This window comes from Heteronotia binoei, chromosome 3 (genome assembly GCF_032191835.1).
Source record: "Heteronotia binoei isolate CCM8104 ecotype False Entrance Well chromosome 3, APGP_CSIRO_Hbin_v1, whole genome shotgun sequence".
Taxonomy (NCBI): domain Eukaryota; kingdom Metazoa; phylum Chordata; class Lepidosauria; order Squamata; family Gekkonidae; genus Heteronotia; species Heteronotia binoei.
The window spans coordinates 182,191,925-182,208,187 of NC_083225.1; the positions used below are offsets into that span (position 1 = coordinate 182,191,925).

The 16,263-nt window shown below is 46.8% G+C and overlaps 1 protein-coding gene across 1 annotated transcript in view; it reads left to right on the forward strand.

The window, feature by feature from the left end:
• Positions 1 to 16,263, forward strand: part of SYTL2 (synaptotagmin like 2) — a 128,343-nt gene that overhangs the window by 98,518 nt on the left and 13,562 nt on the right. The window contains exons 8-12 of the mRNA XM_060235331.1: positions 661 to 4,896; positions 6,730 to 6,751; positions 6,843 to 6,964; positions 8,659 to 8,712; positions 14,459 to 14,553. Coding sequence (XP_060091314.1) covers positions 661 to 4,896; positions 6,730 to 6,751; positions 6,843 to 6,964; positions 8,659 to 8,712; positions 14,459 to 14,553 — 4,529 coding nt within the window. The remainder of the gene's footprint in view (positions 1 to 660; positions 4,897 to 6,729; positions 6,752 to 6,842; positions 6,965 to 8,658; positions 8,713 to 14,458; positions 14,554 to 16,263) is intronic.

Genomic DNA, 16,263 nt, shown 5'->3' on the forward strand with positions numbered 1-16,263 from the left:
CTCAGACTGGCAGCGGCTCTCCAGGGTTTCAAGCTGAGGTTTTTCACACCTATTTGCCTAGACCCTTTTTTGGAGATGCCAGGGATTGAACCTGGGACCTTCTGCTTACCAAGCAGATGCTCTATCACTGAGCCACCGTCCCTCCCCAAGAAAAGAACCCTGCAGGCCTGATTAAAGCCCTGGGTGGGCCAGGAGTTTGACAGCCCTTCTGTAGTGTTTTCAAGGCAAGAGACAAACAGAGGTGGTTTATCATTTCCTTTCTTTGTCTAGCAACCCTGGGATTCCTTAGTGGTCTCCCATCCAGGTACTAACCAGGGCTCAGTTGGCTTAGCCTGAAATATGACAAAATCAGGCTAGTCTGGGCTAACCAGGTTGGGAAATCTTTACTTGAGCAACATGTGAGAATTCTAACAATAGGCTAGTAACCCCTTCCTCTTGCACAGGCCGGTGCAGAGACGTTGGATTGAATCTTGTGTTCCTTATATTATGATCTTCTCAGTTGGTTTCCCTCGTCCAGCGCTGCTAGGAATTACTGTTTACTACTGTTACTCATAGTATTGTTACTGGTAATGTTACTATTATAGCTACTGCTTTGATCTAGATAGTTGAGAAGCTTGTCTTTCAACAAAATGTGCTTCTTGGTCCCGTGTCTCGTTGCAGGTCAGCAGTTGCCTTTGGCTAATACGGAAGACCCTCAGGCCGCAAGCGCCGTCTCCAAAGACCTTGAACAAGGTAAGCCTGTTCCTGTTGATGGTCCGAATGCTAAAACTCCTTCCAGATCTGACAGACACGCTGCCGAAGCCTCAAAGGCAGCCGATGAGTCCATATCAAAAGTACTAGACTGGTTTAAAAGGAGTTCCAGTACCGACAGCGAAGGAACTGTGTCGTTGTCAGCCTCTCAAGGGAGGGAACCCTTGGAGGAGACGAGTGTGCCCAAGACGAGAGAGCTGGCCATCACGAGGGAAGAGAACGGTCCAAGTAGGGTTGTATTAAATGAAGATACGACTTTACATGAAAGAAAAGAGCTGACCAAAGAGGACCCTCGATTCCACGATGGAGGCAATCAGCCAGAGTTGCATTCCCTTGCTCAGATGGGATATCCAAGCGGCCTGCTGCTCGAAGAACAAAGACTCGGCAATCAAGGCAAAGAAAGAGAGGTCGCAGATCTGAGTGACCAGGGGAACGTGCATTTTCTGATCGCCAGCCAGGGAACTGACAATGCAAATAAAAGGCACTTTTGGGAAGAAGCTGTTGGAGAAAGCAAAATGGGAGGTGAAAATGTTGTGTCCAGAGAACCCAAGGTGACCGAAGGCGTAAAGCTGGGTTTGAATCTTGATTCTTCTGCAAAAGAAAGGGAAACAGGGAATAATACCCAGCCTGATGGGGAGAGAAGTGTTAAATCTTATGTGCAAAAGGGGAACTTTGAACATCCATCTGGAGTGCTTCTTAAAGGACCCGAAGGACGAGAGTCCAGCTTTCTGGAAAAGGGAACTGCGCAACAAGATGCAGACTCTAACAGAGGAGATCCGTTTTATACACAACCGCAAGAAATCAAAGAAGCTTCTCCACCAGAGGATCGAAAAAAGGTGAAGGACATCAGGGCTTTCTGGGAAAGAGAGCAGACAAGCCCAAGGGTTGGAAATAAGGAAGATCTATTAAGTGCAAGTGCAAACGTTAATAAAGCGACACACAGCTATAACAGGGGAAGCAGCAGAGCACAGCCAGCTCGTGAGTCTTCAGGGTACGTTACGAGTGAATCTGACAGTGAGCAAGGAAAATATAATTTGGTTACCTTCAGAAGAGTTGAACTGAGTGATGATTCTGAATCTCAAGATAATGACCTTGACTTGTCTTCGGAAAGCATTAGGCCAGAGCCGCTTGATAAATCCAAAAGAGGACATGTTGTTATCAGATCAAGCGAAACACTTCCAAGTGACTGGAAAAGTACTGGATTTACGGAATCCCTGGATGCAGATAACTTGCGACCAAGACATGCGACATTCTCTTCTAAAAAGGAAGGTTTACAGACGAGTGCCAAAGACAAGACTTCCTCTGCTCTGCCGCAGAAGCCGAACTTTGTGATTCATTCCTTAAAGGAGAAAGTAAATGAAGAATCCAAGTCTGAAATGCTCAACCCTTCCCAATTCCGAAGCTTGAGAAGTTTTTGGGATGCTGGAGTGAAGCCCCAGGATAGGACTGACAAAGCCAAAGAAACGAGAATCCCCATTAGCCATTCTTTGGAAACTTCTCAGCCAAAGTCAAAGGAAATAAAAGGGGGCAGAGTAGGAACTGGCCAGGCCTTTTTGGAAGAAGAACAGAAAAGTCAGGTCACGCAAGGTTTTTTAAAGGCAACTCCCAGCCAACCCTTCTTAGCAAACGTCGTGCCAAAGAGAAATTTACAATTTGTCCCCAAAGAGGATGGCTACTTGCTAGAGCTGGCTGATTCAAAACCCATGGAAATGAGGATACAACCAGGGAAAGAAGTGGAGGAATATATAGAGAAAACGGCTGCCCTGTCAAAAATGCAACCTATCTTGTTTAACAGTGGCTTGCAGAAATTACTGACGCAAACATCTCAGGATTCTTTGCCTGTTGACCTGCTGTCTGATGAAAGAGGAGCTCCCAAAGAAACAGAGGGGCAAACCCATGACATTGACCACATTGTCCAACACGGGGGTGTTCCTGCAGACATGGATAGCAATGTTGGCCCTTCAGTGAGTGAGATTGCAGAAACCGTACACAGAACTCAGGTCCCACCAAAAGTTGGTGCTGATTCTTTTAACGTTGGCATAGAAAGGCTGCTCAAGGAAACTCTGGATGGAACACCTGCTTCAGATGGTAGTGGAGCAGTGAGCACTTCCAAGCAACCTCCTCCTGTGTTGGAGAAGAGAGGTTTTTATAATAAGGTGATGCAACTCAGCCATGATGCTTATCCCACCGATCAGACCAAGAGGGATGTGGTCCCTCAAAGTTTAGGAAAACGGGTCTCCACCTCAGATCAAAATGTCAAATTTGAAACAACCCAGGGGAATGTGCTTAAAGAAACCGAAGATTTAAATCCAGGGCCTTGGAGAGCTCTTCACCGAGAGGAGAATCCAAAGCATCTAGATATTTCTTCTCAGAAAGAAGTCCTCCAGATTCCATCACCAGCAGAGATACCGCTTGATCCTCATCTTGCAGTCCTGAACAGCCCAAAATCTCCTGGGGAAGAAGTTTCAGAGACTGTCTCAGAATCCAGGGTCCCGTTGAAAAGGGAAAGCCATGATTTGAAGTCCAGGCTACTGGTTCTTCTGAAAGAGTTTTCAGAACTGCCTTCCGTTTCACGCAGCACAGAGAGCATTTTAAAAAATGCATTTGGTAGTACTCTTAGAGAAGATCAGCAGACATCTTATAAGCAAGTGATGGAAACATCAACTCTTCCTTCCTCTGAAGTGACCCATCTTTCAAGGCAGGCCAGCAGAGAAACAACAGAGAAAAGTAATGACATATTCAATAGGATTCAAGGGGAGCCAGATGGAGAGACAGCCATGAAAAGCAACAGAGTTCAGCCAGATGATCCGGGTAATGGAGATGTGACTTCTGTTGGTGAGCTTGTGGAGCCACAAGCCAAGAAAGTGTCCGAGACAGTCGTGAAAACAGTTAAAGCAAATTCATTAGAACCGACCAGATTCAAGGACAGTTTACTGAAATTGCTCAAGGAGGACTCTCAGGTTCTTTTCAAAGACATTGAGTTTCCTAAGCCAGTTCATCCATCATTATACTCCAGCCAAAGTGTCAGTTCAGTTTATGATAAAGGTACACCACCTTCTCAAGAAATACATGAATTTGTAGAAAAAGCAACTGCTCCTTCTAATTCCATATATGATAAATTCAAAATTAACTTCCAGAAACTGCTCATCAAAGACACAGAATTCCAACCCGCCAGGGAGGAAAGCACAAATGACAACAAGGTGAAAAAGGCAACCAATGATGAGAGTGAGCCAAATCAGGACGTAGATTCAGTTGGCCAGCAAGACATGGATCTGCAGGAAATTGAGGAAAGCGTAAACAAGACTGTCGTCCCATCCAAACTGCAGCAAAGTGAACTTAATTCTGGCTTACAGAGGTTGCTTGCAGAAGTTTCACCCACGTCTCCTGTTGAAATACAAGAGTTAGGCGGAAAACTGGAGGGGAAAATGCAGGCTAGCCAGGGTGTGGAGGAAACAGTGGGCCTGTCACAAGACAGTGTACTGAAGTCTGCTGCCCCAGCAGATGATACTGTATTTGATTCAGAAACATTAAAGAAGGAAAACCCTGATGCTTCTTCACAACTGTCCAAAGAGAGAAACCAGGAAGTACCTGATGACTCATCATCTCTATCAAAAAATGGAAGTTTATCAGTAACTATGCCAGGATCACTTTGGAGGGCATCGGATGCCTATCGTACTGAGGTGAAAATACCACTGAAAGGAAAGAATTCCAAGCAAGATGGCCAAGGTCTAGCAGATGCAACAATCATTGTTGTGCCTGGGAAAAAAACGTTTTTCCAGAAAACGGTACAGGCTAACCTTCTGTCGACTGAAACCCCGCTTCCAGGAAAAGAGGCGGTTTCTCCAACACATGCCGAGGCAGAGGAGAGAGAGGCTGGCTTTGGCAGAGACAGAGATTCAGGAGAAGTTTCCAGAACAAGTCTTACCTTCAGTAGTGGAAGTGGAGAAATGGATGTACCGCTCAGATCCCAACGAGCAAGCACCCCCCTTACAGAGCAGGAAACCCCTCCTCGAGTAAGCCAGTTCGAGCTGATACTCGCCGCTCGTTATGGCGGGGATCATGAAGACGAAGATTCCAGAAGCTTTGGATCAGATTTTTCCGATGAGAGCATCAATTCCCTGGCAGAAATCAAAAGGAGTTCAACATGTGAGCAGTTTTTGAATTCTTAATTTCATCATTGCGGAATTATTATCTTTTAGTTAGACAATTATCTGAATGCTTATGCTTAGTCTCCAAGGAAAAGGGTTGTTGATTTTTGAAATTTTCAGTTTATCACTTCGAAATGTTTACCATATGAGGCATGAGGATCTTTTAGAATTACCACAGAAGGTGCATGTCAGTCAGACTGCAGATTTATACCCCGCCCTTCTCTCTGAATCAGAGACTCAGAGCGGCTTACAATCTCCTATATCTTCTGCCCCCACAACAGACACCCTGTGAGATAGGTGGGGCTGTGAGGGCTCTTACAGCAGCTGCCCTTTTAAGGACAACTCCTGCGATAGCTATGGCTGACTCAAGGCCATACCAGCAGCTGTAAATAGAGGAGTGGGGAATCAAACCCAATTCTCCCAGATAAGAGTCCGTGCACTTAACCACTACACCAAACTGGCTCTCTTTGACTTGTGAAAGATCATATCCTGAAAATCTAGTTGGCCGCTAAGGTGTTACTGGACTCAAATCTAGCTGTTCTGCTGCAGAGCAACATGGCTACCAACCAAAACTCTCTTAATAGAACCCAGTTATCATTGATGATAGTCAAGTTTTGAGGCAGCGAAGAACTGCAGTTCTGGATGCTATCTAGGACTTTTTTTGTAGCAGGAACTCCTTTGCATATTAGGCCACACACCCCTGATGTAACCAATCCTCCAAGAGCTTACAGGGCTCTTAGTACACTGTAAGCTCCAGGAGGATTGCTACATCAGGGGTGTGTGGCTTAATATGCAAAGTAGTTCCTGCTACAAAAAAAAGTCCTGATGCTTGCTTGACAGTTCCTTCTGTGATGCCAGAACACAACAACCCAGCTGGGTAGGACTAAAGCAAGGGTCCCCAGTGTGGTGCTTGTGAGTGCCATGGCACCTGCCAACACCTCTTTTGGTGCCCATCAAGTGCTTTTAGGAAGTGGGCAGGGTCAAGTAGGGCTTTTGCCCAGAAGGGCTTCTGATTACTATTTGAGATTTGATTGGGTATTTTAGCAATAGTTGCCAGCGTAGCACAAGTTAAACTGTGGTAATCCACTTCTTCCTGCAGCCATTTTATTGCTGTTGGGCTCTTGTGTTGGCAGAGAGCTCCTTACACTGGAATAAACCACCCTTAGTGAGATGGATTTGCAGGATTCAGTCAGCTAGCTTTTTAAAGGAAAAGAGATAAATAAATTTTGCAAAATCACAAATTGCAATAAGAGATGCACCATCTGCTATTGTTGAAATAATACCCATGATTGAACCTCAAAAAGTTCTGCTGTAGACTAATGAAGAAGTTGATGGGAGATCCAGATAGGCTTTTTGTCAATCAAAATGTAACTGCTTGGTTGACTAAGTTGGTACAGGGAATATTGTCTTTTAAACGTTTCTGGAGCATTGTCCAGACCAGGGGTGGCCAAACTGTGTCTCGGGAGCCAAATGTGGCTCTTTCATACATATTACATGGCTCTCAAATTTCCTATCACAGAGTCAGCCAGTTTGGAAGAAGGCATTTGTCTAATTAAATCACTTCTCCAAGCCAAGCCAGCTGGCAGCTTGAAGTATGCATTTAAAGTTGCTTTCTTTCTACCTTTCCCTCCCCCCATCTATTTGCCCTCTTTTCATTTTTACACCTTTCCATCCTTCCTTCCTTGCAGTTCTCAAATATCTGATGTTCATGTCTTGTGGCTCTCAAACATCTGACGTTTATTCTATGTGGCTCTTATGTTAAGCAAGTTTGGCCACCCCAGTCCAGACCAAAATGTGACAATATTTGAACTCTGTTCTGCTTCACCATTAGCTGCTAGAACTGCAAGGGGCTGGTGAGAGGGCGCATGCCTTTTAAAAACTTGGATTTTTGACATTTTTGGGGCTTCAGTTGCTTGAGAAACAACATGTCCACGCTTTGTGCAGTGTTCACGTATTTTGTCTTAAAACAGGTTCAGCAGAAGACCCTGTTCTGGAGGCTTTGAAAAGGAGTTCAAATAGGCAAATCCCTTCCAAAAGTCTAGAGGACATACCATCGGCCACATCAAGTGAGCAATAAGTTTGTCTTCCATGTCCCTGAAGGGGTCTGCCGCTTAAAATGCTTCCCCCACTCTCTTCCACCCATCACTGCTAAGTAGCTTTTTAAAGTGGTCTTTGGAAGACTGAGTGCCTGTATTCGTTTAGTAAAATTAATCTGATATTTATACGTTTTAGGCTCTGATGAAACCACGTAAACTCACTTGGGCTGTTCCACTAACTCAGGCAGGGCCGGCTTGCCCACTAGGCAAACTAGGAGGTTGCTTAGAGCGCCGGGAGGAGAGGGGAGCTAAATTGGGCTCCCCCCCCCGGTGCCCATGACAACTGCCTAGTTTGCCTGCCTGCCTGCCTCCCCCCACTGCTGCTGCCGCTGCCCCCTCCCTTCCGTTGCGCTTTGCCCACCCTCCCCCGCACGATCAGAGGAGCGCACCGAGGCTGGGCCCTACCAACTTCACTGCAGCCGGTGTGGCATCTAATCCTTTGAAGTGCGTAGGGGAGAAGGCTTTGCTCCCTCTCCCAAGTTTTGCCTGCATTGAAGCTGGTAGGGCCCAGCCTCAGCATGGCATGCTCTGATGGGGGAGTGGGACGACAGAGCATGGCGCTGTGTTGCAGCACTGCGGAGGGGGGGGCAGCGGGCAGGGAGCCTACGTGGGGCGGCACACACCCTAGAGCCAGCGCTGAACTCAGGAGAGTCGAACTCATTTGTTATGAGAGCCGGATCTGACATAAATGAGACTTTGTCAGGCCAGGCCGTGTGGGTCATAACATGTAATACCAGGTAGCAGAGGTATAACCCTTATAAAGGACACAGACAAACACAATTAAAGGGTTTTTTTTTTAAAAAAAAAACTTAAAGTAAAGCATGCTTAAAACATTAGCACTTGTTAATCTTAAAGGTGCTTTCTTTGTATCTCTCCCATGGGATCCAGGGAACTGGGCAAAGGAAGCTCTGGTTCCTTCCTTCCCCAGGGGGAGAGGAGCCTCCACCAATAGAAGGGAGGCTTGGCTCAGTAGCTCTGCTGTGCGATTGAGAGAACCTGGCAAAGCAGGCTATTCCTCCCCCCCTTCCTCCCCAAGAGAGTAGCCTCAGCCAATGGAGAAAATAGAGATTTTGCTCGGTTGCTCCTGCGTGATTGAGCAAGCCTAGCAAAGCAAGCTGTGATGTAGAAGGAAGCAAGAGAGAGGGAGAAAGAAGCAGTTGCTTGGGGGCCTGATTTGGCCCCCAGGCCGCATGTTCGACACCCCTGTACTAACTGATGTTGTAATGGCGTTCTGGGATGAGCTCTTTGGTCAGGTGCTTCTTCTAGTAATATTGTAGCTTTTTCTAAGCCCAAAGCATATGTGGTATCCCAAGTCCGCTGTAACTCACTTTGTACTTCCAGTGCCATAGGTCAAGTTAAGCTGATGGTGAGGCCCTCACATGGCTCACGTTAGCTATTCATGGTAATGAAATGCCCCTTTGGAGTGTCTTATGCTTACGCCGGCTGGCTTGGAGAAATGATTTAAAGAGAGAAATGTTTTCTCCGTGCCGGCCAGTGAGGCGGTGGGGGCTTCAAGAGCCACGAAATATGTGCGAAAGAGCCACACGTGGCTCCCGAGCCACAGTTTGGCCACCCCTGTCCTAGAGGTTTCTTTTGAGAGCCCGTAATGACCTCCTGAATGGCAGAATGTCTTAACCGTGTCACCATTTTCCCCCCTTGCACAGATGAAGGAAAAGTAAACACTCGAAAGGAAGACTTAATGCTTAGTGCCGAAGATGGTAACTATTTTGTTTTGTGCCTGCATGAATGTAGCTTTCTGCTTCTTAGTTCTCAGTAGACAGGCATTTTTGTCCGTCCTTCCTGTATGGTCACTAGTTGCCAGATTTTTAGGTAGTTGGCTTGGCTTTAGACGTTTATGGATGCTGAGGTCCATTTTGGGGTAAATGGTTTTAGTAGCCCCCAAGGGTGGAATTCTGGCAGGAGCGTCTTTGCATATTAGGCCACACCCCCTGGTGTAGCCAACCCTCCAAGAGCTTACAAGGTTCTTTTTTGTAAACTCTTGGAAGACTGGCTACATCAGCGGGGTGTGGCCCGATATGCAAAGGAGCTCCTGCTAGAATTCCACCCTTGGTAGCCCCTATGTACACTGCTTGTTCTGCTCATCGATTGAATGCATGGAGACAGTGAGAGCTAGTTTGGTGTAATGGTTCAGTGTGCGGACTCTTATCTGGGAGAACCGGGTTTGATTCCCCACTCCTCCACTTGCACCTGCTGGAATGGCCTTGGGTCAGCCAGAGCTCTGGCAGAGTTTGTCCTTGAAAGGGCAGCTGCTGTGAGAGCCCTCTCCAGCCCCACCCACCTCACAGGGTGTCTTTTGTGGGGGAGGAAGGTAAAGGAGATTGTGAGCCGCTCTGAGACTCTTTGGAGTGGAGGGCGGGATATAAATCCAATATCTTCTTCTTCAGTGAGTAGGAATGAGTGCAAGATTGCCACTTAACATTATTGGATATAATCCAGCTCAAGCCAGGCCAATCTCAGTAGGACATAATGCATGGATAACAAAAAACTGTATTTCAACTTTGTTACCTAAATCTGGTTTCAGCTTCCCTGAAACAAGTGAAGACAGGACTTTTTTTGAAGCAGGAACTCCTTTGCATATTATGCCACGCACCCCTGATGTAGCCAATCCTCCTGGAGCTTACAGTTGGCCCTGCACTAAGAGCCCTGTAAGCTCTTGAAGAATAGGCTACTTGAGGGGTATGGCCAATATGCAACTTTTTTTGCTACAAAAAAAGTCCTAAGGGAAGGTATCAGGGTAGTGACTTTTGAGTTGTGTTCTGGGCAACATTTGGTTTTTCTTAGTGAGATTAATAACAGTCAGTGACCTGCCTCAGAAACACAACTCCCGTGCCAGATCAACAAACACAGAGTAGACCAGTGGTTTTCAAACTCCAGGCCTGGGCCCAAAAGTGGATAAGGTTGGTTCGACATGGTTTGAGTCCAGTGGTCCCTTTAAGACTAAGGAAGTTTTATTTAAGGTATGAGCTTTCATGTGCATGCACACTTCCTCAGATACATTGTAATGGAAGTTTTTAAATACACACAAAACAGACACACAGTTCCCTTCCATTTCAATGTATATGAGGAAGAAAACCCATACCTTGAATAAAACTTCATTGGACTTCAAAGGGCCACTGGACTCTAGCATTGTGCTACTGCTTCAGACACAACATGGCTGCCCACCTGGAACCATCTTTATGGTTTGTTGACACAGGAAAGGCACCATCTGGTGGTCTCTGAGCCCTGGCAGGATGGCATGGGAGGAGGAGGAGGAAGTCTTTTCAAATACCCTGGACCCAAGTTTCCATGTGTTCTCAATAATAATTCTAGTCACAACTGGCCCATGGCAGCCCTAGGACTATGAGGTTTTCAAGGCAGGAGACTAACAGAGGTGGTTTGCCATTGCCTTCTTCTGCACAGCAACTGCAGTCTTCTTTGGTGGTCTCCCATCCAAGTACTAACCAGGGCTGGACCTGCTTAGCTTCCAAGATCTGATGAGATCATACTAGCCTAGGCCATCCATGGTAGGCTACAGTGGAGCAACCACAGTCTTCCTTGGTGGTTCCTCACTGAAATCCTAACCAGGTCAGACCTTGCTTGGCTTCCTAGAGCTGAGGAGATCAAGGTAGCCCAGGTTGGGTCTCTGTGTAGCAACCCTGGACTTCCTTGGTGGTTTACCATCCAAGTACTAACTCCGGCCGACCCTGCTTAGCTTCCAAACACTATTTCCATCCACCAATCTTGGTACCCAGCTCTGCAAAACCCCCTACAGACTATACATTGCAAAAAGTCTCAGAACAACCAGCAAATTCCACAGAACAATCAGCACAGTCAACAATCATCTTCCTTATCTTCAAACCCCTTCCAACCCTCCCAGCAATTAACACAGAACAATGGTCACATTCAACAGCCAGTTTCCTTATCACTACCCTTCCAGGAAGTCCCACCAAACAATGGACACATCCACAAACCAATTGCCCTTTCATCACACCCCCTCCAGCCTAGAAATAGCAGCTCTCCAGCAGCCCTGGCCCCACTCAATGCACAGCAGCCAAGAAGGTCTGAGCGCCTGCTCCGGCTGCAATGCCACTGAGGATGTTCTCCGCAACTGAGAACGAAACATCTGGAAGGAAAACTTTCTCCAGTAGAACACGGCACTTGAGCCCGAAAGATTCTACAAACCCTAATGATGTTACCAGCCGTGAAAACCTGAAATCTTTGATTCCAAACACTGATAAAACCAACCTATGCTGTAAGGCTGCTGGATTTGACCTTGGCAGATGCAAATACCTTTATTGGCCGTCTGTTATAGAAGAAAAATAGATCCCAAGTGTATTTTGGAAACTGAGGAAGATTTCCCAGTAGGAGGAAATAGAATCACCAGGAACAACAGGTCAGATATAAACCGTTTTCGCACACAGCTCACCTCGGAGTCACGTCCCTCTTCACTGCGCAGCGTCTGGTCGGATTTCCCACCATCTGCGCTGGAGGAACAGGAAGAGCCGCGGCTTCTGCGTCGCAAACGGAAACTGGGTTTTAGCGATTTCCGTTTGCGACGCAGAAGCCGCGACTCTTCCTGCTCCTCCGGTGCAGATGGTGGGAAATCTGACCAGACGCTGCGCGGTGAAGAGGGACGTGACTCCGAGGTGAGCTGTGTGCGAAAACGGTTATAGATTCTTTCCACTCCATGGAAGAGTCTCTTGCACTATAGAAGGGTCCTTGTGATGGAGGGAAAGCGCCACAGTTAACGGGATGGAGTCCAACCCTATGTTTGCTACAACTGTGATTATAGTAGCCCTATGATCTGTTGAAGCAGCCCCATGGTACAGAGCGGTTAGCGGCAGTACTGCAGTCCTAAGCTCTGCTTACGACCTCAGTTCGATCCCGGCAAAAGCTGGTTCAGGTAGCCAGCTCGAGGTTGACTCAGCCTTCCATCCTTCCGAGGTCAGTCAAATGAGTACCCAGCTTGCTGGGGGGAAAGCGTAGAGGACTGGGGAAGGCAATGGCAAACCACCCCGTAAAAAAGTCTGCTGTGAAAACGTTGTGATGGGACATCACCCCAGAATCGGAAACGACTGGTGCTTGCACAGGGGACTGCCTTTACCTTTTTATGATCCGTTGAACGTGACGGTCTTCCTTCATGTTGCAATTTTGACCAGATCAGAAAGCCGGTCAGTCACACGAGCCACATACAACCGCACCAGGAAGTGAGTAGCAATAAGGTCCTTCCTGCCACCGCTGGCTGTCGCTAACCTGTAATATTTTGGAACTTGTCTGGTGTTCGTTGCCGCTAACAGCTTGTATCCCTAACTGTGCATTGGCAGAAACTCATGCCTCTATTCTGCAAAGTACAATTCCAATCCAGGTTCGCTGATGTACTGTGGAATTCGTTGAGCCAAGCTTGTGGATTGTTTTTAAGATGCAAGGACAGGAAAAGAGTGGGTAGAAAGAGGCTGACATAACCTTCATACAGTAGGGTGCAAGTGGCGAAACTAGGAAGCAGGGACCCCGGGTGTGTGTTTATGTGTTTGGTTTGGATCCCTGCTGTTGGGGGAAGATGCTGGGATTTTGTTTTGCAAAGACACCAGCAGGGCTTTTTTTGTAGCAGGAACTCCTTTGCATATTAGGCCACACCCCCTGATGTAGCCAATCCTCCAAGAGCTTACAGGGCTCTTAGTACAGGGCCTACTGTAAGCTCCAGAAGGATTGGCTACATCAGGGGTGTGTGGCCTAATATGCAAAGGAGTTCCTGCTACAACAAAAAGCCCTGGACACTAGTGGATATCTAACGCAGTGGAGGCAAGGCCATGTGGCTTCATTGGCAGGCTTTGCTTCCACCATAACATTGTGCCCAAGGGATAACGCTTTTATTGTTTTTTCCGGTTAGAATGGCAGTTATGTGCACGACAGACTGTCTTTCCTGTACTGGGACATTTTTTAAAAACGTGGGCAAGAACTACAAGTGTCTAAGCACTAAATGATATTATGCCAGCACTGAAATGTCCTTGTGAATTAAGAATCCACCACTGTGATTGTACAAAACTGGGATACTTGAAATACCGCATCTGCAGTTGAATATCTAGAGCAGGAATGCTTGTCCTTTTTGAGCCTGTGGGCCCCTGTGGAATTCTGACAGTATGGTGGACCCAGTCACAAAATGGCTGCCACAAGTGACAGAGCCAGCCACAAAATGGCTGCCACAGCTTACCTCAGAGACATGGTGAAGGTCCATCTGCTGTGGTTGCAGTTACTGCCAAAGCAATATTTTTAAAAATCTGAACAGCCAATCAGATATTCAGCAGCCAATTAGAAGCCTTGCTGGACAAAAGTCTTCCCTGGCTCCACCCAGTTTCTAAAAACACTTGGTCGACACCAAGTGGGAATCACTTATCTAGAGAGCCAGTGTGACGGAGTATACAGAACGTTGAGCCTTAATAAGGGGAACGAGTTTTAGGGAAGCCTGCACGCATTATACAGGGCAAGCCCAGGGCCAAAGTATATGTGACACTGATACAGATCACAGTTACCAAATTTGGGAAGAAGAGGTTGAACGCTTTCCGCTGAGCTGTTTCCTTGCTTTAAAAAATGTCCCTGGCAAGTTTTCAGCCCCTTTAAGGAAAAGAGATGCCTCTGTTGTGCCTGACTTTTCTGCCCCTTTGCCCCCTTCCTGGGCTAAAAACAGCTGGGGAGAAGTATTTCCAATGGGAAAACATCATGGATGAGCTATCCACCCCACCACTATGAACCCAATCTGTATTGTGGGGTGGTCGTTATTGCTTTCGAGGGCCCACTTACACATAACAGACTCCAAATCATGGAACTTCCCCCATCTTATAGAATTTGGCCCAGAGTCAATTGTTTCAGGCTTGACACAGTTGCTACTCGCACAATGATGGAACAGTTTAGACTTACTTGCAGGCCTTTTTTGCAGCAGCAGGAACTCCTTTGCCTATTAGGCCACACACCCCTGATGTAGCCAGTCCTCCAAGAGCTTACAGTAGGCCCTGAAAGAAGAGCACTGTAAGCTCTTGGAGGATTGGCTACATCAGAGGGGTGTGGCCTAATATGCAAAGGAGTTCCTGCTACAAACAAAGCTTTCGTGCAGCCTCTTTCTGCACTTACAGGTATCTTGTGATGGATAAGCTGTCATATTTTAGGAATGTTTGACCCATACCCATGTCAGTAGCAATACTAATGGTGTGTATGATCCTGCCTCCTGGAGGACAGATGAGCGTTTTGTTCCTTGGTAGGACACCCGAAAAGAGGGTGGCCAGATAATTTCTCCTTTCTCTGCCAAGCTTCCGCGTAGTATGCATTTCAGCTCCTGGCTGGCGAGTTTTGCACGTTGACCATGTGTATGCATGTAACTGGCTGTGTGTTCATTTTAAAATCAGTTTGTGCCTATTAGCCTTCCCGTCCTAGAAGCTAATTCACTCTCACTAAACACGGATTGCTACTCTTCAGTCTCCACAGCACCTTCTTTCCCTGTTAACCAGTTCTCCAATCCGGAGAAAATCAAACGGATGAGCAAATCGGTCCCCACCTTTCTACAGGAAGAGGCAAGTTCTTTTGCATATTTGTTGGAAAGTTTTGGTCTCTGGCATGTTCAGGAGAAAGCTGAAATGACAGAGACTTTAATTTCCTGAAGTGTTTTACTTAGCTAGTCCCACAAGCTGATTTGGGGGTAAATTTATCTTGGTTTGAATTGCCTATGCCTAAACTGGAAGAATAACATGGGTAGAATGGTAATCTTGGCTGGAGGAAGGAGTGTTGAGTTCCAGCCCTATAAATAATGTAGCTTGCATATATGTGCAAGTTCCCCATTTTAAGTACGTTCTTGAACATCTTGATTCCAGTGAGGCTGCTGCCAGACACCACCTCAAAAATCAAAGCTCTTCTGAAATCAAAGCTGTGAATCGATTGCCCCAATCACCCTGTCTTGGTCAAATAATCACTGCTCATGTGAAGTAAGTGTTCACCTGATAGTAGAAATCGGCAGTGGTGTGGGAATTCTGCAAAGGCTGTTGGTGGCAGTATACAAACGGATCATTCAGCGGTAGGATCCTGCTGCAAAGGATTTGCCCTTCTCGTGACATGGAATTTGGTGTTTCGAGTTAACCCATTTTTTGTTGTCGACCGTCTTCTTTGCGGAATTACAATCACGGACAATCTGGAGGGGGGGGGGAATGTCCTTTCCCTTTAATAGAGGGGTAATGTGTAGAAACAGGCAGATGAAGCTTTTCAGGGCATGAAGGGAAATGATATCAGATAATAAATAACTTCCCATTAAACTTTTTGTCTAAAGGACAGGACAGTTTTTCTCCTGGCTGTTGGTAACCCTTGGAAACAGCCCAGCCCTTTTTTTTTAAGTCACAGTATTTAATAATAAAGGCCCGTGTGGTTGGTGAAAAATGCCCAGCTAAGCCACTCACAGACTGAGTCATGGCATGTACACATTTGAGAAACTCCCCAGGTATGCAGAAAAATTAGACTTGTACGTGTGGAGAGTTTCCCCCTTTTGTTTAAAGGAGCATAAACCTGACCAATGTGTTCCTGAAGGAGCGGAATGTTGAGAGCACCTGATTGTCAGTAAAATGGGGAAAGTATGTGTGTGTGTTGGGGGTGGAGGATCAGTTGGCTCACTGGCACAGCTTCTGCCTTGCGTGCTGAAGGTCCGTGGTTCAATCCCCGACATCACCAGCTAAGAAGGACCAGACAGTAGGTAAGAACATGAGAAGCCATGTTGGATCAGGCCAATGGCCCATCCAGTCCAACACTCTGTGTCATACAGTGGCCAAAAAACCAGGCGCCATCAGGAGGTCCATCAGTGGGGCTAGGACACTAGAAGCCCTCCCACTGTTGCTCCCCCCCCACCCCGGCACCAAGAATACAGAGCCTCACTGCCCCAGACAGGTGATGCAAAAGACCTCTCCACCTGAGACCTTGGAGAGCGGCTGTCAGTCTGAGTAGGCCATGCTGCCCTTAATGGACCCAGGGTCTGATTCAGCATAAGGCAGCTTCAGGTGTGTTCAGTTTGCCTGGCAGCTCACTTATTGCGGGCCCAGAATGGAGACGCTAAGGAAGAAGACAAGTTTTTGGGCCAGACCTCATGGATCTGTTCCTGTAACAGCAGGACCGGATCTACGTGTTTTTCCTATTAAAACAATTTTACTTGGTAATATATGGTAATTATATCCAATACTAATAAAATATTAATAAACACTTAATACCTTCCCCATACGTTACTCTTTCCCCTCCTCCCCTCCCCC